The 24104-nt window shown below is 42.7% G+C and overlaps 1 protein-coding gene and 2 non-coding genes across 3 annotated transcripts; 2 read left to right on the forward strand and 1 right to left on the reverse strand.

The window, feature by feature from the left end:
* The first annotated feature begins 2329 nt into the window (after nucleotides 1–2329).
* Nucleotides 2330–2436, forward strand: LOC112086262. The gene has a single exon (XR_002899384.1). It is a non-coding gene; the product is annotated as a small nucleolar RNA R71 (small nucleolar RNA).
* Nucleotides 2437–12352: 9916 nt separating this feature from the next.
* Nucleotides 12353–12745, reverse strand: LOC112086243. Its single transcript, XM_024155153.1, has one exon. The coding sequence runs from the start codon at nucleotides 12743–12745 to the stop codon at nucleotides 12353–12355; it is 393 nt and encodes a 130-aa protein (XP_024010921.1).
* Nucleotides 12746–18113: 5368 nt separating this feature from the next.
* On the forward strand, nucleotides 18114–18220 carry LOC112086266. Its single transcript, XR_002899388.1, has one exon. It is a non-coding gene; the product is annotated as a small nucleolar RNA R71 (small nucleolar RNA).
* Nucleotides 18221–24104: the final 5884 nt, after the last annotated feature.

Genomic DNA, 24104 nt, shown 5'->3' on the forward strand with positions numbered 1-24104 from the left:
CAAGAAGCTTGAGTATCTCCTTCTTAACCACCTCCTTAAGGTTTGGGTTAAGACGTCGTTGATGCTCAATAGAGGACATAGATTGGTCCTCTAGGTGTATCCTGTGGGTGCAAATGTCAGGAGAGATCCCTCTAATACCAGCCAAAGAGTATCCTGTGGCTCTCCTGAACTTTCTTATCTCACTAAGCAATGCACTCTCTTGATGCTCTAATAAGCTATCATTGATGATCACTGGATATGTGGAGTTTAAGCCCAAGAAGGCATACCTGAGCCTTGTTGGTAGAGGCTTGAGCTCAACAGGGGGTGCATCAGCCTCATTCCAATCCTTGTCCAAGCTGCATTGGCTGGTATCTGATCCTTTGATAGCCAAAACCTCAGAGCCACTTTGTTCCAGTTCCAAAAACCTTGTTTCAGGACCAAGCTCTCTAGCATTGTCCAAATACAACTTGTACCCTTCACTTGCTTCTACTAAGAGCCCATTGTCTCCTTGTTCTTGAGTTAGAGCAGCTTGAAGAGGGTCCTCAGTATTCAGTTCCTCAAGCAACTCATCAGCCAACTGATCCATTGTTTCCACATAGAAGCATTGACCTTCAATGGTGGGTTTCTTCATCATCTCATTCACATCAAACTTGAGCTTCTCAGACCCAAGTTGAAGCTCTATTATCCCACCTCTCACGTCAATAATAGCTCCTGCTGTGGCCAGGAATGGCCTGCCTAAGATAAGAGGATCAACTGGTTCCTCATCCATTTCCAGCACAACAAAATCAGTTGGAACCTCAAAACCACAAATCTTGACAGGCAGATCTTCCAACTTACCAACAGGCAATCTAACTGATCTATCTGCAAGGATAAGAGAGATCCTTGCTGGTTTGAAGACTCTAAAGCCAAACTTCTTTGCTATGGAGAATGGCAACAAAGTGACAGAAGCTCCCAGATCACAAAGACATCCAGAGAATAGTAGAGGTCCAATGGCACAAGGGAGTGTGAAACTCCCTGGATCAGTCAACTTTCTTGGTATGGACTTCTTCTGAATGATAGCACTGCATTCATGACTTAGTACCACCATGCCTTGAAGCTCTTTAGTTTTGTTCAGAATGGCATCCTTCAAAAACTTACCCATCTTTGGCATCATTAGGAATGCATCAATGAGAGGCATAGTATGTGGTGTCTCATTGAGTGCCTTCTCAAATACAGCTCTTGCCTTGTCTACAAGCTGCTTCCTAAACCTCCCTGGAAATGGGAGCTTGGGTTGGTATGGAGGTGGTGGCACATATATCTTTTCTGGTTCAGGTTCCTTTGCTACGTCTTTACCCTTTTCTTTCCTTGGTCTCTCAGCAACTTGTTCATCTTTTAAGGCTGCCTCCCCTTCAGTTTGATCATTGTCCTCAATGATCACATTGTTTTGCTCAATACCAGGTAACTCCTTTCCACTCCTCAGTTTAATGGCCTTAGCATATTCCTTGGGGTTGGGTTCAGGTTTTCCAGGTAGATGGCCTTGGTTCCTTGAGCTTGAAGCCTGGTTTTGCTTCAATTCCTTGATTTCCTGTTGCATTGCTGCATTCTGGCTTGCAAATATCTGTTGACCCTGAAGCAGTTGTTGCATAATACCAACCATATCAGAACCCATCTGTGGCTGCTGTTGAACCGGTGGTGGCTGAAATTGTTGTTGAACCGGCGCTTGCTGCTGGAACTGTGGTGGACCAAACCCTGGTGGTGCCTTTTGCTGTTGCTGTGAACTGAAACCAGTACCCTGAAATGGTTGCTGTTGCTGACCAAAACCCTGATTCTGAGCAAACTGATTCTTGGGTTGGAATAACCCTTGAAAGTTGTTCTTGGGAACAAAGTTCTTTGGAGCTTGAGAATTGGGATAGACCTGGTCTTGTGGGTTAGCTACATTGGGATTCCTGTAAGAGAGGTTCTGATTGGCATTGCCATACTGATATCTCTGGAACCTCTGATTCCCAATGTAGTTAAGCTCTTCCTATGTTAGACCATCTTCACTTATGTTCTCCAAGATTTTGAGAAGGTTCCTCATACGCTCCTACAAAGTGCATTGGCTTTTGAGTGGTGAATTTCAACTTGTCCAATTCACTCCTCTACTCCTTAACTTATCTGCTGAGCCTCTGTTCTGATCATGAACCTTCAGATCCATTTGATCTGTCATAGTCTTCTCCATAAGTGTCATTGCTCATTGCTAAGTTCTCCACTAGCTCTAAAGCAGCATGAATCTCTTTACCCAGAAATTTTCCATTGGAGGCAGTATCCAGCTGATTTCTAATCTTGGGAAGAGCTCCTCTATAAAGTGTGCTGAGAAGAGAAGCCTCACTAAAACCCATGGTGTGGGCATTGGTTGGTGTAGCTCCTGAATCTCTCATATGCTTCACCAAAACTCTCATTGCTGTGCTGAGTGAAGCTAGAGATTTTGTTTCTCAGTTTTGCAGTTCTGGAGGTGGAGAAGAACTTAGATAGGAAGGCTTGCTTGCATTGCTCCCAGGTTTGAATGGAGCCTCTTGGAAGATTCTGCTCCCATTGGTGAGCTTTGTCACCAAGACTGAAGGGGAATAATCTTAGCTTGAAACTGTCCTCAGAAACTCCATTTATCTTTGTCAGGTCACAAACTTTATCAAATTGATCCAAGTGTTCCAAGGGATTTTCCATTGCTAATCCATGGAACTTTGACTTCTGGACCATATTCAACAAGGATGCCTTCACTTCAAAGTTTTTGTTTTGCACAGGTGGTGCCTGAATTCCAGCTCCATACTGATGAGCATTTGCCCTGTCATTCTTTCCAACATAGACCTGTGGCTGCTCATATCTCTTTTGCTGGTGTTGGAAGGGCTGATGTTGGTGGTGCACCTGTTGTCTTTGCTGTACATTGGCCTGATGCCTCTGCTGATGAGCTGGAGCTTGTCCCTGGTGGACATAAGCTTGCTGTTGATGCACCTGTTCCTGATGAACATTACCCTGATGTAACCCTTGACCAACTCCATTACCAGCTCCATTACCCTGAGCCTGTTGCTCCTGAACCAGTTGTTCTGTCCACCAAATGCTCTCTTTGGTCTTCCACATCAGCCTGATCAATCTGTCTTCCACGCCTGTCCCTTCTCCTCCTTGGTACCAAAAGATTAATGTTGTCGTTTAAGGGGAAAGGTAAACCACAGCTTCTTGATCTGGACCTGGTGTTCATGCACCTGAAATTGCAACCAGAACTTGAAAATAATCAGTAAAAACAAAAAAATAAACACACTTGATCTCAAGAACAGATCAGAGCTTAATGCTAAACACTCCACAATTTGGCAACGGCGCCAATTGATAGACAAGACTTTTTGGGTCTCAGGGCTATCAATCCCCTTGTCAAAGTAGCATAAAAGATGTTGTCAATCCAAGAATGTGGTGATAGATACTAAGCTATGTGATCAGTTTCTCAATTCAAGTGAACAAGTGAGGTTTTGATTGATTAATGATAGCTAAATACTTGAAACAAGATTTATGACTAAAGAAGTGATCAAACAAGAACTAAGTAATGACAAGTGATGAGAATGTATGTATGATGATGAGAAAGGTCTTAGACATGATAGTGGATTAGGGTGCCTTCAGTGATAAACTAATGAGCTAATGAACCATATGATCAAGCAAACCATTCAACTTAAACATCATTAATTAAGTTAATCCTCTCATGAAGGTATCAACTTCTATGCCAAAACAGTTTCTAACCTAATCATCATTATTGAAACATGAATTAACAAGCATTAAGAATCAGTTTAATCTGTCATTTAAGCATATAAACAATCATTCCCATGACGAATAACACTTAAACCTCTGACAACCTTGGTTCAGGCATTTCATCAAACAATTTTGGTGCATGAAATGCCCAGGATCTAGACCACATATGATTTGTATGGATCTAGCATTAAGAACAGGTTGTAGAGAATGGAATATGCATGATCTAACCCCTAAGCTCACTAATTTACCACTTAAGCACCCTAATCTATATATCTAAGACCTTAATATGGAGATTACTCACTAATCATGATCAACACACTAGATCCTTTGCAAGATGTGTTGTTAATCATGATTAGAAGTGTGTAAATGAAGAGATAGATGATAGATTCAGAAGAAAACAGCCTTAAACACCAAGATCTCTCAAACTCTCTTGATTAAACACTTAAAAATCGATATTTCTCTTCTTAGGTCGAGTCTTTACACAAAAGAGGCAAGAGACAAAGGGAATAAAGCTTAAGTTTTGGCAAAAAACCCTAAAAACTATTTATATGTCTCTAAAAACGAACCGGGTCAGCCCGGAATAAACCGGGTACTGAGCAGGCTTTAGTGGATAAAGTGATGAATGTGCGAGTTGGTCAAGAGTCTCCTAGGTCGCATGCCCAAGTCGCACAGGTGAAGAAACTGTCTTGTGAGACTTAAATCCCTTAGTCTTAGCCGCATGCCCAAGTAGATGTGTTTTGCGAGTCTTTGTGCGGCTAAATCTTTTTCTTCTTCAACTCGCATGATCAAGGCGAAATCTGAGGAAGGTATGTGTGCGACTTGGTCATCCCTTAGTCCCAAGTCGCATGACTAAGTCGCACAACCAAGGAGAGGAGCTTGAACGAGATAAAACCTTGTAAGCTCAGCCGCATGCCCATCTAGGTGTGAATTGCGAGTCTTCGTGCGGCTTAGTCTTCTCTGCTCCTTAACTCGCACGACCATGTAGTAGGGGCCTTCAGGGATGTGTGCGGCTTGGTCTCCATTACTCCCAGGTCGCAGGCTCAAGTCGGTGTAGATTGCGAGTCTTCTTGCGGTTTAGTTCCAAGCACGGCCAACTCGCATGCCTAAGTCGCACGGTTGTGGACTTAGCATTTTTTCTTGCTCGGAAGCCTCAGACCTTATCCAGTGATAGCTTACCCGCACTTCTCAACTCACAGCTCAACCTCCAGGCATTTATCTTCATGCTTTGCGAGTTAACCAAGTCGCAAGACCATCTCGCAGCATTCAGAGCTCCTCAGACCTTTTCATATTCATAGGAGAGTAACTTCCAGGATACTGGTCCGAATGGTGTGATTCCAGTTTCAGTGGATAGATTACTCAGACATCTTCAACTTTGGTGAAGGAACCTTCGGTGCTTGGGGAGTGGAAGGTTTCCTGAAGGGTTCATCTTCGCCGTGCATTGACACGATCAGAAAGAGGCTTCTAGACATGCGTCCATTCCGGAAACGTTATCTTCTTGCTCATAGCTCCAAATTGAATGATCTCAGACGTTATGGAAAGAGGACTCAAATATCTCGGATTCTGGTGAAACACTCAAAACATGCAAGGACTCATTGGGACTTAATGCAATCTCCTAAGTCCTAAAACAATGCCTAAAGACCTAAAATGCATGAGATAAGACATGATTTGGACTAAAATATGTACACTAAAAGATGTAATTTATGAATATATCACTCATGCAAGAAAAGGTGGTTAGAAAGGGATGGAATCCTCCCTAAGACTTAAATCACACTGCCCCCAGTGTGAAATAAATCAGGCAAGGACAAGAAATAGAGTATGTGAAAATTTAAAAGATGAAGTGATAACTAGAGGTTTTTAAGATCTAAATGGGGGTTATCAATCCCTTAGCTGTTGCAGCATAAAGGGTTTATCAATCGAATGTGTGGTAGACACTAGAATGTAAGACAGTTTCTTAATTCAAGCAAATGGTAAAGTTTTTTGGTGACTAATGCTTAAAACAAGATTAAAACTAGAATAAGAACAAGTGATTAAGTGAACTAAACAAGCAAGCAATTAAACAAGATGAGATGATATGAAATGATGGAAGCATGAGATTCTCGACATGATAGCTGGTTAGGGTGCTAAACTAGAAATGCTAATGACAATGATGAAACATGATTCAAATGATTTAGAACTCTAATCAAGCCTTAATCTTTCCCAAGCATCAAGACACAAATCAAGTTATTTCACATACCCAATCATCATTGGAGATCAAACAACAAGACAGCATTAAGAATCAGTTCTAAGAGATCATTTATGCAAATAACAAAACATCATTATGCAGTAAATGCATAAACCTCTAATACAGGTCTTTCAGCAATTTCATCAAACACTTTTGGTGCATGAAATTCCCAGATTCTAGATCACAAGTGATGTGCAAGGATCTAGCCTAGAGAACAGCTGTTTAGAGAGATGAATCAATGAATCTAGCCCTAAGCACTCCTAATCTAACACTTTAGCACCCTAACCTACACATCTAGAACCTCATTAAAGAGACTACTCACTAATCATACTAATCTCTCTTAAACCTTTGCAAGTTGAGTAGCTTAGCATGATTAATGGATGGGAATGATGATAGAGATGATAGATAAGAAAGAAGACAGCTTTAATCACAAAAAAGGTATTTTATTTCTCTTGATTCAAACTAACAAAAAAGGGATATTTCTCTTCAAAGGAGTCTTTCACAAAAGAGGCAAAGAAATTAGAGAGAATAAAGCTTAGTCCCTTGGAAAAAACCCTAAAAAATATATATAGTGTCTTCTGCGGACCGGGTCAGGCCGGTATAAACCGGGTACTGACCCGGCTTAGATGGGTAAAATTCCACGTGTGCGAGTTGGTCAGGTCCTTCCCATGTCGCCGGCCCAAGTCATACAGCCATGGAAACATCCTTATGCGCCTTAAATCCTTCAGCCTCAGCCGCATGCATATCTAATTGTAAACCGCGAGTGTTTGTGCTATTCAGGCTTTCTTCTCTTCAACTCGCACAACCAAGACGCATTCTGGAGATAATAAGTGTGCGAGTTGGTCCTCCTTTAGTCCCAAGTCGCATGCCCAACTCGCACAAGTCTAGAAAGGAGCTTTAGCGACATAAAACTATGTAAGCCAAGCCGCATTCCTCTCTCGGTGTAAACAGCGATCAATAGTGCGATTCAGGTTCTCTTCTCTTCAACTCGCATGACCAGGTGGCACAGAACTTCAAACATGTGTGCGAGTTGGTCTACTTCACTCCCAAGTCGCAAGCCCAAGTTGGTTTAAACAGCGAACGTTTATGCGGTTCAGTTCATTGCTCGGTCAACTTGCATGCTCAAGTCGCACACTTGTGGACTTAGCATTTTTCCTGCTCGGGAGCCTTTGACCTCACCCAGGGTTACCTTACCGCACATCTCCACACACAGCTCACTTCCCAGAATTTAACCTTTAAGCGCTGCGAGTTAACCAAGTCGCAAAAGCATCTCGCAGACTTCAAATCTCCTCAGACCACTTCGCATTCGGGGGAGGGTAACTTCCAGGATATAGATCCAAATGGCTTGATTCAACCTTCAGTGGAAAGAACACTGAAATATCTTGACCTTTGGTGAAGAAACCTTCAGTGCTTGGGAAGTGGAAGGTTCCCTGGACGGCTCATCTCTGACGTACGTTGAAACGATCAAAAGAAAGCTCTTGGACCAATGTTCACTCCGCAGACGGTATCTTTCAGCACATAGCTCCAAACCGAATGATCTAAGATGTTACTGAAATAGAACTCAATGGTCTCGAATCTTGATGAAGACCCCGAAAACTGAATCAGACTGGAAAGGCATCGTCCTATGAAATCTTTGTGACTCATCGGATCGGTCTTGAAACTGTAGCAAGACAGGTGTGCCTTCCGGTGAGCTTAAGTCTCTGCTCACGACTCTAAATCCAATGATTCTACCTGTTCTGGATCCGGGACCTGATAATATCCAACTTTTCTGAAGACCCTGTAAACTGAATCGGACGTTAAAACTCCCCGGATAGGCGATCATTCTAGACGTATCGGATTGTTCCGGAATGGACTCGAGAGAGGTCTGTCTTCTGGTGGCCGTATCTTTCAGCTCGCTGCTACAAACTCATCGATTCCAACTTTTCTGAGATCTAGACTCAATTATCTTGATCTTTTTGCATGACCCCAAAGGCTGAATCGGCCGGAAAGACCTTCTGGTAACGCGATTTCGGAGATGTATCTGCACCTGGGAATTTTTGCCGAGAAACTTGAATAGCCGGTATGTGTTTTGGTCAAGAGGACTTCCCGCGGTACATGAAAATCGCCGTCCCGCAGTACATAAAAATCGACAAGTACCTCCAAAAGGCTGTTTTCACCATTTTTAAAGCCCCATTTACCATTATTTCTCCTGACTTCATCTTTTTAGGTCCAAACTGGTTCCAAATCACCTGTAAACACTCCAAAACATGCAAGACTCACTTGGACCTAATGCAAAACCGCTATGTCCTAAAACAACACCTAAAGGCCTAAAATTCATGGAATAAGATATGATTTAGAATGAAATATACAACCTAAATGATGCAAATTATGAACATATCAACTCCCCCACACTTGTCCTTTACATGTCCTCAAGCAAAAAGAACAAATGAGAGAAAGAGGTTGGATGCATTGGGAGTTCATATTCCTTAATGAGAGAGTGTATCACTAAAACAGTTCAAGGCTCATTGTCCTAGTTGCTAATTCTAAGATGCAATGCAAACAAGATTACTCACAAAACTTTTGCCATACTCATCCTAAAATGCATCAAGCTCAAGCTTAAGTTTTCACAAACAGCCATAGTTCCAACCTTTTGACATTCATTAAAGCTCATGTGGATCATGGTTATGTAAATCATGTGAACTCATTTGTCTTGGGACAGGGTTATGAGACAAAGTTGATCTCATTCAATGCTTATGGTTTCAATGCAGCTCAAGGGATCACTCAAGAAGGAATAAACTTTAACAGAAGGCTAAGGGTAAAAGGCAACTGATGCATACAAGAGTAGAATCCCATCTACCCAATGCCCCAAGTTGGTCTTTCACCTTAACTCTACACTCATGAAGATCACACCCTAGCTACTATACTCTCAAGGCATTCATTGCCTCACCAACCCACTCTTTACTTCACTCTCACTCTCTATCTCACCAGGGGACTCATCTTTTCATCTTCAAACTCAGGCTTTGGGGTCTTAACCTTTCACTTAGCTCTTTCTCACATAGCACTGTCTAGCCTCTTTTCTTTTCTTCTCAAACACTTGAGCCTTTTTGGCTTCTTTTCTTTTCTTTTTACTTAGAGGCTACACTCTTCTTTTCAACACAAAAGAGCTTTTCTTTCTTTAAACAACAGACCCCAAACCGATTTCTTTTATTTTCCATCCCCTGGTTCTCATCTCAATCTCTCTCTTTTTTTTTTCACTCAGTGTTTCCCAAGATCTCTTCCTAGCCTACTCATGATGCAGAGCTAGATCTACATGAAACTCTACTCTTGTCGCCATAAACCCAACACTTTCTGTCAAGTTTATTCAGAAAAAAACCTTACATCTCTCACTAGAGTGTTTCAGGCTTCCAGGAAGGTTTGGTTCAAGGCAGGGAACTGTGTCAAGATGATAGAACAGCTATTTGAGCTAACAAAAAGTGGTAAAAAGGATAACAGAGCTCAAATATTTTAAGGATACCCATGAGTTCACAATGACATGCATAAACATGATAATTAGATTGTCAAATTATGGTTCTCACTTAGATAAGGCTGGAAATAATCGAAGCTTGACTCACTCAACATGTTCAAAGCATGGATCAGTCTTGACTTCTTTCTTTTTTACATGCATCAGAGAACTAGAAACTAGGGCAGTGAACCGAATTCTTAAAGTGATATTCTCTCAAGGAAAAAACTATCATTACTTCCCAAACGCAATTTATCCCCATAAAGCTTGAACTTCTTCTTTTTTAAGACCGATCTTGTTGGAGAGAGGTGTGTTTTTAGGCGCAGAGAATCCAAATATCTGAGTCAACTCCTTGAATGTCACCATGTAGACCTGCCCTTTCACCTAAAACTGTATAGTTCCGAGACCTCTTCCTTGAATCACTTTTGGATCCCTTGGCATGTACAAATCAATTTCAAGAGAGGCCAAGAACTCTTGAGATTCCTCCTCATAAGCCACTTCTCTCAGTTCCAAGAGGGATTCAATGCCCATGTTCCCAAGCAAAGTTTTGACATCCTCATAAATGCCAACCTTCTTCAAAAATTCCACATCAAGGAACCTCCCTTGCTGGATCCCCATTTGCTGAAACTTGTCCAGATAATCAGGCATTTCTGGTTCAGTTTTCTTAATCCTCTTGGGTGCCTCTTCAATGGCGCCTTGGGAACCTCCAGCTGAGCTGCTTGAGCCACTTTCAGTTTGTTCATCATCAGAGACCACAGCCAGTTGTTTTCCTTTCTTCTTGGAGCCAGAAGCAACCACCAAAGCTTTCTCCTCATTCCTTGTTCTTTTTGGCTCTTGTTCACTCCTTCCTTGCTTTGTACTCTTCTTGGTGCCTTGTCCACTCCCTTTTGGCTTTGAAGATCCTGAGACCAAGCTCTTGTCTTTGGATGCAAGACCTTTCTTCGTGCGAGCTAGGGCATTGGTTCTCTCAATCATCTGCCAAAATGTTTCTCAGAAACAAGTTAGCACAAGATCAAGTTCCACAAAGTTCTCAAAATTTTTGAAAAATTCGTTGCAAAAGTCGATTTCTAAAGAACATGAACAAGTTTCTAAAGCCAAGCATCAGTCCAATGAATTCATAGCAATGCAAAACAAAAGTTCAAAGCAAAGACTCAGCAAGAAACAAGTTCATCTCCTTTTCAAGAAAAATCGATTTTTCCATGAATTATCTTGCAACAATTTTCAAAACTCAAGAACAGTGAATCACCAAGAAAGAGCTTTGTTTTCCATGATAATCTAGCACCCTAGCATTTATAAAAAATAATCCCAAGTTATACAACAACCTATTAAAATCGATTCCACACAATGAAGCTCAAAAATCACCATTTAAGAACACGGAAAAAGATGAGTTTTAACGGAGTGAATACCTTGGGATTATGATGCAATGAGTACAAAATGCTAACAGGATGAGATTACCAACTCAAAAACGAGTTCAGAGCACTTTGAATCAATGAATTTGGTGAAGTAATGAGAGAGTTATGAAGGAAAAAATGGAGAGAAATGGGGTTTAGAAGGCAAAATTGTGTTTTACTTGAGGAAGAGAGAGTGTGGGACTAGGTACAGCCTTTGGACTGGTGGTCAATAGATCCACTTTGACCAGTCAAGGCTTGACTTCCTTTTTTGTTGACCAGACTAAATTTTCCTCCTTTTTGCGACTTGGGACTTGGCCTGCTCATCCCGCACAACTGACTCGGTGTGCACAACAAACGTTTGTGTGACTTGGGATCAACTCCTTCCTATCTCGCAGGACCAAGTCACACATAAAAATCTTTTTTTAAGCTTCGGCCTTCTCCTTTATCCTGCGACCTGGCCTGACCTCCTGATGACCCGCACGCCCTTCTCGGTGTAATCTGCGAATGTTTATGCGGCCTGGGCAGATTCTGAACCATCTCGATCGCTCAGGTCGAACATTTTAATCTTTGTACGACCTGTTTGCTTCTTCTCATCGTACGGCCTGGTCTTCTTTTGTTCCAACTCGCATGACCAGGTCGTTTTTGTTCAGCAAACATTAGTGCGACCTAGGACCTTCCCTGTCTGTCCCGCATGACTAGGCCGTACGTTTCAGCACTTGAACGCCTCAGGTTCTTTTCCTGGCGTGCGGTTTGGGCTGCTCCTTGATCCGTCTCGCATGACCAGGCCGGTGTAAACAGCGAATACTTCTGCGGCCTGGTCTTTTTTTCACGCCGAACCGCACGCCTGACTCGCATACTTTGACACTTGAACACTTCGGCCTCTCCTTTGTGGTGTGCGACCTGGGATCTCCTGAATCAACTCGCAAGAACAAGTAGGTGTAAACATTGAGTTCTTCTGCGACTCGGTCCCTCCTTGGTTCAAGCCGCATGCCCATCTCGCACTGATCCATCCTTGAACGCCTTGACTCTTTCTCCTGGTGTGCGGCCAGGTCTTCTTTTGGTCTTTCTCGCACGCCCAGGCCGGTGTAAATAGCGAGCATTAGTGCGGCCTAGTCTCACATGTATCCAACTTGCAGACCCAACTCGCAGACCAGCGACACTTAGCATTTTTCTTGCTCAAATTTTCTGCTGCTAGGTGAATAACCCGCATACCCAAGTAGGTTTAAACAGCGAGTTCTTGTGCGAGTTGGTATATGGCCTGACTGAGCCGTACACCCAAGTACACACAGGCGTCCATCGAGTTTCCATGCCTTTACCCCTTTCTCAGCCTTCTCACAAGGTCCATTTCATTTTGTTCTTGAGCCATAGCCTCCAAAAGTTACCTGGGACCTGAGAACAACTCACAAAACCCATCAAAAGATCCTAAAACATGAAAAGAAAGAAAAGAAAAGATTAAAAGAACTATGTACAAGGATAAGCTTGGGGTGTCTCCCAAGAGCACTTTGTTTAATGTCACTAAGTTTGACTTTGAAAACCTGTTTAACAGGCTGGTGGATCATCAAGAGGATTTGTAGAAGCCTCCTCTCTCTTCTCAGAAACAAGGTAATGCTTGACCCTTTGACCATTCACAACAAAACCCTTTCCATCTTTTTCCTCCAAGACCAATGCTCCATAGCTTCTTACCTGTAAAACTCTGAATGGTCCTGACCATCTTGACCTTAACTTACCAAGAAATAGCTTGAGCCTTGAGTTAAACAAAAGAACCAGGTCTCCCACCTTAAACTCCGTCTTGAGAATTTTCCGATCATGCAAGATCTTGGTCTTTTCCTTGTATATCCTTGCACTCTCAAAGGCATTGAGTCTGATCTCTTCAAGTTCATGCAACTGGAGAAGCCTGTTCTCTTGGGCTGTTTTAATGTCAAAGTTCAACATTTTAACAGCCTAGAGAGCCTTGTACTCAAACTCTACTGGCAAGTGGCAGCTCTTTCCATAGAGAAGGTTGAACGGAGATGTGCCAATAGGTGTCTTGAAAGCAGTCCTATAGGCCCAAAGAGCATCATCCAACTTCTTGCTCCAATCTTTCCTTGACTTTCCAGTCTATAGTTTGAGTCGATATGCTTGAAATATTCTTGTAACAATTCATATGCATTGCATTTAGTTTAGCTTCACACAGGTTGCAAAACCTTCACTCGAGATTAGGGTTTCTTCTCGGATGATCCATGCTTCAAGGATTCTGAAACTACGGCAAACAGAAGAAAGAGTAAGCAGAAAAATAAAAAGTTAGGGTGTTTATGAGTTTGGTTTACTTTCTATGTTGTTTTGGCAGAAACTCGACATATATATAGTCTTATGCGGCTTCAACGTCCCAGGTTTAGACCTCCAGCGACTAAAAACCTCCCCAGAAACGGCGCCAAAAACTTGATGGGAGCTAGGGTTGATGTCGCAAAAGAAGTTTTAAATTTATAAAACCCTAGTGTCTGCAAGTGCACAAATGTACGTTGTAGGACTTAGGGTGTCGATCCACAGGGAAGATGTCTAATCTGCAAGAAACACCAAACTAGGAGAGTAAGCAAAGTCATAACCTCATGGGGGTTTGGGGTTTTTGGTTAAGGTTCCTAAACTAAAACTAATCTAATATTTACGGGAAATAAAATGCAATGCAAATGAATTGTTAAAAGAATATCTCAAGGATGTCGACTCAAACTATAGACTCTAAACTCATAGCTGACGATTTAGACTTCTCCAGTTTACTCAAATCGATGTCAAAGCATTTCTAATTAGTTTCCGGGCGATTTATCTTCATCTATTTCTGGGATCTGCATGGAATAGAATAGACATGTGTATGATTAACCAACTCTCGCCATCTTAATCAACTAATCACTCAAATCTGACAATTAACTCTCGCTCTCATGCCAGAGATAAGATAACGCATTAACTATTGAATTTGTCTGCTCACATCTTCCCTACAAATAGCTCTCGATTCCTGTAGAGGTTATGTTCTTCTGAAGCTAGGTATGAATCATCTGATACAGCACTCTCGTGGCTCTGATTGATCCTAGGCTCAGAGAATATGTCTTGAATCTACTCTCATGCAATATGAACAACTTAGAAGAGATGAGATCCAGAATATGGTCTAAACTAAGAAATCATAATCAAACATATATGCCTATCGATGACTCTTCAACAACTTGATTCTCTGGGACAGATCTACATAATGCAAGGAATGACAAAAGATGAAATAGAAAAGTTAATTAGATGAAAAGGAGAAAGAACAATGGATCCAGGGAAGGATCCCCTTCTCTATCGCCTAACCCTAGAAAAACAGAGTTTGGTGGCTAAAAATCTCATTACAGGAGCACATACCTTTTTAGGCTGCTAAGAAATGTATTTATAGGTCCTAAGTCTTCCAGGTCTCATTTAGGGCTTCTCTAAAGAGGAATGTCGAAATGGGCTTTGATGTTGGGCCTTGTGGCTCGGAAATGGTCCACCGGGGGTGAAAGTCTTCCGGGGCAGGCAAAATGAATGTTTGCCGCGGGTGAGAGTCTTCCAGGACTGGTGAATTTGGTCAACTTATTCTCCATGTACCTTTTGATTGCACCGTTGGATCTTCCTGATGTAAAGTGCTATGGAAAGTTGGTAGATAGGACTTTTTAGGTCTCAGGGCTATCAATCCCCTTTGTCGAAGTAGCACAAAGAGGTATCAATCCAGACAAGTCAACGAGACACTAGACTATGATGTTTGTTCATTTAAGTCAAGACAAAAGGTGAAGGTTTCGAACTAAGCTAAGTGACAAACGACTAAGCATGAAAGGTAAATCAAATGATTAGATCTAAACAGAGACAGGATGCAAATAATAGCTAAACGATTCAGATGATGATAATATGTAATAAAGCAAGGGACTTTAGACGAGATACTTGATTCGGGTGCTTCCAAGTTCAACTAGTTGGTTAATGAATCAAAACATCAAGCGGTTTCATTTAACTTTGAACTCAAGGCATGTTAATCTTCTCATGAAAGTATTAAGCATCTAAACTGATTCTCCTTCATACCAAAAATGTCTTTTGAGAAGCATCGAATCAATCAGCAATAAGAGTCAGTTCAAAAATGTCATTTAAGAGAACAAACTATCACTCTCGCGATGAAAGACTCTTAAACCCATAACCGAGTGGTTCAGACATTTCTACAAACACTTTTGATGCAAGATATGTCTCAGATCTGAACCTCAAGTGATGTGCTTGGATCCAGCCTAGAGATCTCGTCGGTTAAGGAATGAAACATGCAAGACTAGACACCTAAACCCACTAATCTACCTTGAAAGCACCCTAATCTACTCATCTAAAGCCGCTTAAACGACTACTCACTAATCATAACGAGCTCATTAAGTCTTTTGCAAGACGTGTAGCTAGTCATGATGAGGAGTTTAATGATAGATGACAAAAGAAAATAAAGAAAGAACAAGATTTCTGATGCAAAAACGAGATATCAAATTAGAATCATCAAGTTTTACCAAAGAGGCAAGTTCTTAAAGCTAAAAACAGATAAGAGATCAGATCCTTAGGTTTTTAGTCTCAAAATGTATATATAGCAAAGGTAAAGTGTCGCGGGTCAGCCCGGAACAAACCGGGTACTGAACCGCGTTCTTGGGCTGATGGGTGAGTGCCACGGTGTGTCGGAGAGTGAAGCCGAGGTCTTCATGTCGAGGAGCGCACGTGAGTCCAGATCCAAATGAAGATCTCGTGAAGAACACGTCAAGAACATGCATGAACCCTAGTTAACCTTTCAAGCATTTGATCAATGAATGGTAAAGGAAAATGATCTTTTCTAGAAGCAGAATTCAATTTCCTATAGTCAATGCACATGCGATGGCCAGTTATTGTTCTTTGAGCTATGAGTTCATCCTTATCGTTTTTCACCACTGTGATCCCACCTTTCTTGGGTACAACATGAACAGGAGACACCCATCTTGAGTCAGAGATTGGGTAAATTATCCCTGCCTCAAGAAGCTTTAGTATCTCCTTCTTAACCACTTCCCTAAGGTTGGGGTTAAGTCTACGTTGGTGCTCAATAGAGGACATAGATTGGTCCTCTAGGTGGATCCTATGGGTGCAGATGTCAGGAGAGATCCCTCTAATATCAGCCAAAGAATACCCTATGGCTCTCCTGAACTTTCTTATTTCATTCAGCAATGCACTCTCTTGGTCCTCTAATAGGCTATCATTGATGATGACAGGATATGTGGAGTTTAGTCCTAAGAAAGCATACCTGAGCCCTGTTGGTAGAGGTTTGAGCTCAACAGAGGGTGCATCAGCCTCATTCCAGTCCTGGTCCAAGCTGCTTTGGCTGGTGACTGATTCTTGGATTGCCAAAACCTCAGTGCCATTCTGTTCCAGCTCCACAAACCTTGTCTCAGGACCCAGCTCTCTTGCATTGTCCAGATACAGCTTATACCCTTCACTTGCTTCAGCCAAGAGCCCATTGTCTCCTTGTTCTTGAGTTAGAGTAGCTTGAAGAGGATCCTCAATGTTCAGCTCCTCAAGCAACTCATCAGCCAACTGATCCATTGTCTCTACATAGAAACATTGACCTTCAATGGTGGGCTTCTTCATCATCTCATTCACATCAAACTTGAGCTTTTCAGACCCAAGTTGAAGCTCTATTATCCCACCTCTCACATCAATAATAGCTCCTGCAGTGGCTAAGAATGGTCTGCCCAAGATAAGAGGATCTATTGGCTCTTCATCCATCTCCAGCACAACAAAATCTGTTGGAACCTCAAAACCACCTATCTTGACAGGTAGATCTTCCAACATACCAACAGGCAATCTAACTGATCTATCTGCAAGGATAAGAGAAATCTTTGAAGGTTTGAAAACTCTAAAGCCCAGCTTCTGTGCTATGGAGAATGGCATCAAGCTGACTGATGCTCCTAAATCACAAAGACATCCAGAGAATAGAAGAGGTCCAATGGCACAAGGGAGTGTGAAGCTCCCTGGATCAGTTAACTTCCTTGGAATGGACTTCCTCTGAATGATAGCACTGCATTCATGACTTAGTACTACCATGCCTTGAAGCTCTTTTGTCTTGTTCAGAATAGCATCCTTCAAAAACTTCCCCATCTTTGGCATCATTAAGAATGCATCAATGAGAGGCATTGTGAGTGGTGTCTCTTTGAGTGCCTTCTCAAATACAGCTCTTGCCTTGTCCACTAGTTGCTTCTTAAATCTCCCTGGAAATGGGAGCTTGGGTTGGTATGGAGGTGGTGGCACATACTTCTTCTCTGGTTCTGGTTCCTTTGCTACCTCTTTACCCTTTTCTGACCTTGGTTTCTCAGCAACTTGATCATCCTTTAAGGCTGCCTCCCTCTCAGGTTGATCATTGTCCTCAATGATCACATTGTTGTTCTCAATACCAGGTAACTCCTTGCCACTCCTCAGTGTAATGGCCTTGGCATATTCCTTGGGGTTGGGTTCTGGTTTTCCAGGTAGGTGACCTTGGTTCCTTGAGCTTGATGCCTGGTTTTGCTTCAGTTCCTTGATTTCCTGCTGCATAGTCTGTTGACCCTGAAGTAGTTGTTGCAGAATACCAACCATATCTGTACCCATCTGTGGCTGCTGTTGAACCATTGGTGGCTGAAACTGTTGTTGAACCGGCGCCTGCTGTTGGAACTGTGGTGGACCAAACCCTGGTGGTGCCTTTGGCTGCTGTGAAGTGTAACCAGTGCCCTGAAATGGTTGCTGTTGCTGACCAAAACTCTGATTCTGACCAAATTGATTCTTGGGTTGGAATGACCCTTGAAAGTTGTGCTTGGGAACAAAGTTCTTTGGAGCTTGAGAATTGGGATAGACCTGGTCTTGTGGGTTAGCTACATTGGTGTTCCTGTAAGAGAGGTTTGGATTGGCATTACCATACTGATATCTTTGGAACCTCTGATTCCCAATGTAGTTGAGCTCCTCTTGGGTAAGACCTTCTTCACTTATGTTCTCAAAAATTTGAGAAGGTTCCTCATACTCTCCAACAAAATGCATTGGCTTCTGAGTGGTGAATTTCAGCTTGTCCAATTCACTCCTCAACTCCTTAACTTCTCTGGTGAGCCTCTGTTCTGAGCTTGAACCTTCAGACCTATTTGATCTGTCATAGTCTTCACCATAAGTATCATTGCTCAATGCTAAGTTCTCCACTAGCTCTAAAGCAGCATGAATCTCTTTACCCAGAAAGTTCCCATTGGAAGCAGTATCCAGCTGGTTTCTAATCTTGGGAAGAGCTCCCCTATACAGTGTGCTGAGAAGAGAAGCCTCACTAAACCCATGGTGTGGGCATTGGTTTGTGTAGCTCCTGAATCTCTCATATGCTTCACCAAAACTTTCATTGCTTTGCTGAGTGAAGCTAGAGATTTGGTTCCTTAGTTTTGCAGTTCTTGAGGTAGAGAAGAACTTAGATAAGAAGGCTTGCTTGCATTGCTCCCAGGTTTGAATGGAGCCTCTTGGAAGATTCTTCTCCCATTGATGAGCTTTATCACCAAGACTGAATGGGAATAGTCTTAGCTTAAAGCTGTCTTCTGAAACTCCATTTATCTTGGTCAGATCACACACCTTATCAAACTGGTCCAAGTGTTCCAAGGGATCTTCCATTGCTAACCCATGGAACTTTGAGTTCTGGACCATATTCAGCAATGATGCTTTCACTTCAAAGTTGTTGTTCTGCACAGGTGGTGCCTGAATACCAGCTCCATACTGATGAGCATTGGCCCTGTCATTTTTGCCAACATAGATTTGGGGTTGCTCATATCTTCTTTGTTGTGGTTGGAAAGGGTGGGGTTGGTGGTGCACCTGGTGTTTTTGTTGAACATTGGCCTGATGCCTCTGTTGATGAGCCTGAGTTTGTACCTGGTGGACATAGGCTTGTTGGTGGTGCACCTGTTCCTGCTGAACATTGCCCTGGTGAAACCCCTGACCAACTCCAATACCAGCTCCCTGACCTTGAGCCTGTTGCTCCTGAACTGGTTGTTCCATATCTACCACGTGATCTCCTTGTTCTGCCATCTCAGTCTGATCAATGTGTCTACCACGTCTGTCTCTTCTCCTCCTTGGTACCAAAAGGTTGATGTTGTCGTTTAGAGGAAAAGGAGGACCACAGCTTCTTGATCTAGACCTGGTGTTCATACACCTGAAATCACAAACAGAACTTGAAAGGAATCAGTAAAAACAAGAAAGTAAGCACTTGATCTCAAGAACAGATCAGAGCTTAATGCTAATCAAACCACAACTTGGCAACGGCGCCAATTGATAGACAAGACTTTTTATGGTCTCAGGGCTATCAATCCCCTTGTCAATGTAGCACAAAGAGGTTTATCAATCCAAATGTGGTGTTAGACACTAAGCTATATGTTCAAGTTCTTAATTCAAGCAAACAAGAATAGGTTTTGATTAATCTAGAGACAACTATAAACATAAACAGGTTTAAAGACAAATGACAATGACAAATGATGTGAATATGATATGATGGAGGCATGAGATTCTAGACATGATAGTTGGTTAGGGTGCCTTGGTGTTAAACTAGAAATGCTAATGACAATGATGAGACATGATTCAAATGATTAAGAACTCTAATCTAGGTTAAACCTCTCATGAAGGTATTAACCCCTATACTAATCCATTTTCAAACCAAATTCCCATTTGTGAAACATGAATCAATATGCATTAACAAACAGCTCTTAATGATCATTCAAGCATTTAACAAATCATTCCCATGATGAAAAATTACTTAAACCTCTAACACAACTCTTTCAGGAATTTCATCAAACACTTTTGGTGCATGAAATTCCCAAAATCTAGATCTCAAGTGATTATCAAGGATCTAGCATAGAGAACAACTGTTTAGAGAGATGAATCAATGAATCTAGCCCTAAGCACTCCTAATCTAACACTTTAGCACCCTAACCTACACATCTAGAACCTCATTAAGGTGACTACTCACTAATCATACTAATCTCTCTTAAACCTTTGCAAGTTGAGTAGATTAGCATGATTAATGATGAGAAATGGAGATGGAGATGATAGATTCAAAAGAAAACAGCTTTAAACACCCAGATCTCTTTAAACTCTCTTGATTAAAAACTCAAATAAAGATATTTCTCTTCTTAATGGAGTCTTTTCACCAAAGAGGCAAGAGACAAAGGGAATAAAACTTAGTTCTCCCCCCCAAAAAACCCTAAAAAGTATTTATACTTCCTTAAAAACGAACCGGGTCAGCCCGGAACAAACCGGGTCCTGACCCGGCTTTAATGGATAAAGTGGGAGTTACTGCGGGTCGGTCCAGTATGTCCCAGGTCGCACACCTAAGTCGCAGTAGATGAAGACTTGTCTTGTGAAGCCTGAATCGCCCTGTCTTAGCCGCACGCCTAAGTAGGAGTGTTTTGCGAGTGTTGCTGCGGCTTGGTCTCCTTCCTCTCCGACTCGCAGGGCTAAGGCGGTTTCTGGGGAATGTACAAACTGTGCGGGTTGGTCTCTATTGCACCCAGGTCGCAGGCTCAAGTCGGAGTGATTTGCGAGTGATCGTGCGGCATAGTTCCAGGCGCGGCTAACTCGCATGCCTAAGTCGCACGATTGTGGACTTAGCATTTCTCTTGCTCTTGAGCTTCAGACCTCTTCCAGTGATAGTTTACCCGCACATATCAACTCGCAGCATCAGCATTCAGGCGTTCATCTTCAGGCCTGCGGGTTAACCAAGTCGCAAGACCATCTCGCAGCATCCAGAGCAGCTTAGACCACTTCGCATTCCGGAGAGTGTAACTCCTATGAGACTTGTCCGAATTGAATGATTTTGGTTGCTGAAGACAGAGGACTCATTTATCTCCAACTTTGGTGAAGGAAACTTCGGTGCTTGGGAAGTGTAAGGCTTCCTGGAGGGCACATCTTTGCAGTGCATGTACGCGACCAGAGAGAGGCGTCTAGACATGTGTCCATTCCGGAGAGTGTATCTTTCTGCTCATAGATCCGAATTGAATGCTCTTGGACGTTCTGGAAAGAAGACTCAAATGTCTCTGGTTCTCATGAAGGACCCGGAAACTAAATCGGCCTGGAAGTGCACCGTCCTTCGCATCCTTTAGGACTGATCTGTTCGGTCCGGAATACCTGCGAGACTGGGGTTCCTTCCGACAAGCTTATCTCTCTGCTCACGCGTCCGAATTCCACGATTCCACTTGCTAAGAGACCGTGATGCAATGCTCTCCAACTTCTATGAAGCACCTGCCGTCTGAATCGGACCGGAAGGCTCCCCGGACAGGCGATTTCTGAGACACGTTCATACCCGGAGATTTTGGCCGATACACTTCATTCGCGGTACATGAAAATGGACGGTAAAGCTTCCCGCGGTACATGGAAATGGCCGGTAAAACCTTCCTGGCCAGCGAGAATGGCCGATAATCTCCCAGGACCCAATTTTTCCACTTTTTCAAGCTTTGCTCACCATTCCACCTCCTTGATTCATCTTTTCAGCTCCACATTCACCTGATAGACACTCAAAACATGCAATAGACTGATTGGGACCTAATGCATCTCCTAAGTTCTAAAACAAACCCTAAGGACCTAAAATGCATGAAATAAAACATGATTTGGAATGATTTATGCAACCTAAATGATGCAAATTATGAACATATCACCGGCCTTGGTGTAAACTAGTCGCGGCCTCGATCGAGGTTTTAGACCGTTTGAAGTGAACTTTGCCCCTTGGTATAATTATACCGAGGTGTTTACACCGTGGCCCTCCCCCACACTTAGTCATCTCACCACATAACTACTTAAGCACGGCTATGGTGAAATTAAGTCGAGGAGTTTAGCTGAGGTTCTCAAGCTATTACTCGGTAAAAGGTGACCTCGACATATATATATACCGAGGGTCGATACCGAGGCTATGTATGCTCTAGAACTTAAACCATCAGGCCGTGTCTTTTTCAAGCCTTTTCTTACTCTCATCATCAAAATTCACCTCTTAACTCCTGAAACACTTAACAAACCCTTCAAAAAGCTTCAAGTAAAAAGAAAAAGAAGATGAAAAACGAAATATTTACAAGGATAAGCTTGGGGTGTCTCCCAAGAGCACTTTGTTTAACGTCACTAAGTTTGACTTTTCATACCTTTTCAGGCTGATTCTGGTTCAAGAAGAGGAACTGAGGTAGCTCCCTCTCTTGTTTCTGATGCCAGGTAGTGCTTTACCCTCTGACCGTTTACCACAAAGCCTTGTCCATCTTTTCCTTTTAGAACAACCGCTCCATAAGGCCTTACTTCAAGAATTTCGAATGGACCGGACCATCTGGATCTCAGCTTCCCAGGGAATAGCTTAAGCCTCGAGTTAAACAACAGAACTTGGTCCCCTTCTTTGAACTCTCTCTTGTGTATCTTCTTGTCATGAAGCGCTTTAGTCATTTCTTTGTAGATCTTAGAGCTCTCAAAAGCATCTAACCGGATTTCCTCAAGCTCATGAAGTTGTAAAACCCTCTTCTCTTGTGCAGTCTTGATGTCAAAGTTAAGAAGTTTCACTGCCCACAATGCTTTGTATTCCAACTCAACCGGTAGATGACAGCTTTTCCCATAGAGCAAGTTAAACGGTGAGGTTCCAATGGGGGTCTTGTACGCGGTTCTGTAAGCCCACAAAGCATCATCAAGTTTCTTGCTCCAATCCTTTCTAGATGAGCTCACGGTCCTCTCCAAAATAGCCTTTATCTGTCGGTTAGAGACCTCCACTTGACCACTAGTCTGCGGATGATAAGGTGTGGCCACCTTGTGCTTTACCCCATGCTTCTTCAAAAGACTCTCAAGAGTCTTATTGATAAAGTGGCTTCCCCCATCACTGATTACTACTCTTGGAACTCAAACCGTGGGAAAATGATACTTTTAAAAAGCTTTACCACCACTTTTGAATCGTTGGTTGGGGATGCAACAGCCTCGACCCACTTACTCACATAGTCCACCACGACAAGGATGTACTGATTTCCGTATGAACTCACAAAGGGACCCATGAAGTCAATGCCCCAACAGTCGAAGACCTCGACTTCAAAGATTGGGTTTTGGGGCATCTCATTCCTCTTGGATATGTTACCGTGCCTTTGACAAGCCTCGCATCTCGATACCACATCTTGAGCGTCCTTGAACATAGTCGGCCACCAGAAGCCGCTTTGCAAAACTTTGGCAACCGTCTTGAATGCACCTAAGTGACCACCGTACGCTGAACCGTGGCATTCTTGTAGCACCGGATGGATCTCTTCTTCGGCCAAGCATCGCCTATAGAGATGGTCCTTGTTAAGCACGTAAAGATACGGCTCATCCCAATGATATCTCATCACATCTCTAAAGAACTTTTTCCTCTGATAGGCATCAAGATCCGGTGGCTCTAAACCGCAAGACAGGTAGTTCACAAGATCCGCGAACCATGGGAGGCTTCTTTCCTTGATCGTGTTGGCCTCTTCCACCTCTAAGTAAGACCGTACCAGCATGAGATGTTCCTCAGGTAAAGCATCATCTATAGGGACCTTTTCTTCAATCCTCAGCCTTGAGAGATGATCTGCGGCCCCATTTTCTATGCCTTTCTTGTCAAGTATCTCCATGTCGAACTCTTGGAGCAATAGGACCCATCTCAAAAGCCTCGGCTTAGCATCCTTTTTAGACATCAAGTACCTCAAGGCCGCGTGATCAGTGTAGACCGTGACCTTTGATCCAACTAAGTAACTCCTGAATTTGTCAAATGCAAACACAATGGCAAGCATTTCCTTCTCGGTGGTTGCATACTTTTCTTGAGCTGAGTCCAAGGTGCGGCTGGCATAGTAAATCACGTGGAGTTTCTTATCTTTCTTCTGCCCCAAGACAGCTCCCACGGCATAGTCAGATGCATCAGTCATCACTTCGAATGGTAAAGACCAATCGGGAGCTTGTACAATTGGTGCACTGATCAAAGCCTCCTTGATCCTCTTAAACGCTTCCTCACACTCTTCATCAAAGATAAACTCCACCTCTTTGCACAATAGCCTAGTGAAAGGCCTAGCTATCTTGGAGAAATCCTTAATGAACCGCCTATAGAACCCAGCGTGCCCAAGAAAGCTTCTTATCCCTTTTACAGAATTCGGAGCTTGTAGGTTCACCATTACCTCGATTTTGGCCTTGTCCACCTCAATACCCTTCTCTGATACCTTGTGCCCCAAGACAATGCCTTCTTGTACCATGAAATGACACTTCTCCCAGTTCAATACAAGCCTATGCTCCTCACATCTCTTTAGAACCTGAGAAAGATTAGCAAGACATT

This window comes from Eutrema salsugineum, unplaced genomic scaffold, assembly GCF_000478725.1.
Source record: "Eutrema salsugineum unplaced genomic scaffold, Eutsalg1_0 scaffold_21, whole genome shotgun sequence".
NCBI lineage: Eukaryota > Viridiplantae > Streptophyta > Magnoliopsida > Brassicales > Brassicaceae > Eutrema > Eutrema salsugineum.

What these genes read in the sequence shown, in the direction of transcription:
- LOC112086243 (XM_024155153.1), bottom strand. Translation starts at nt 12,745, where the DNA reads ATGTTGAACTTTGACATTAAAACAGCCCAAGAGAACAGGCTTCTCCAG.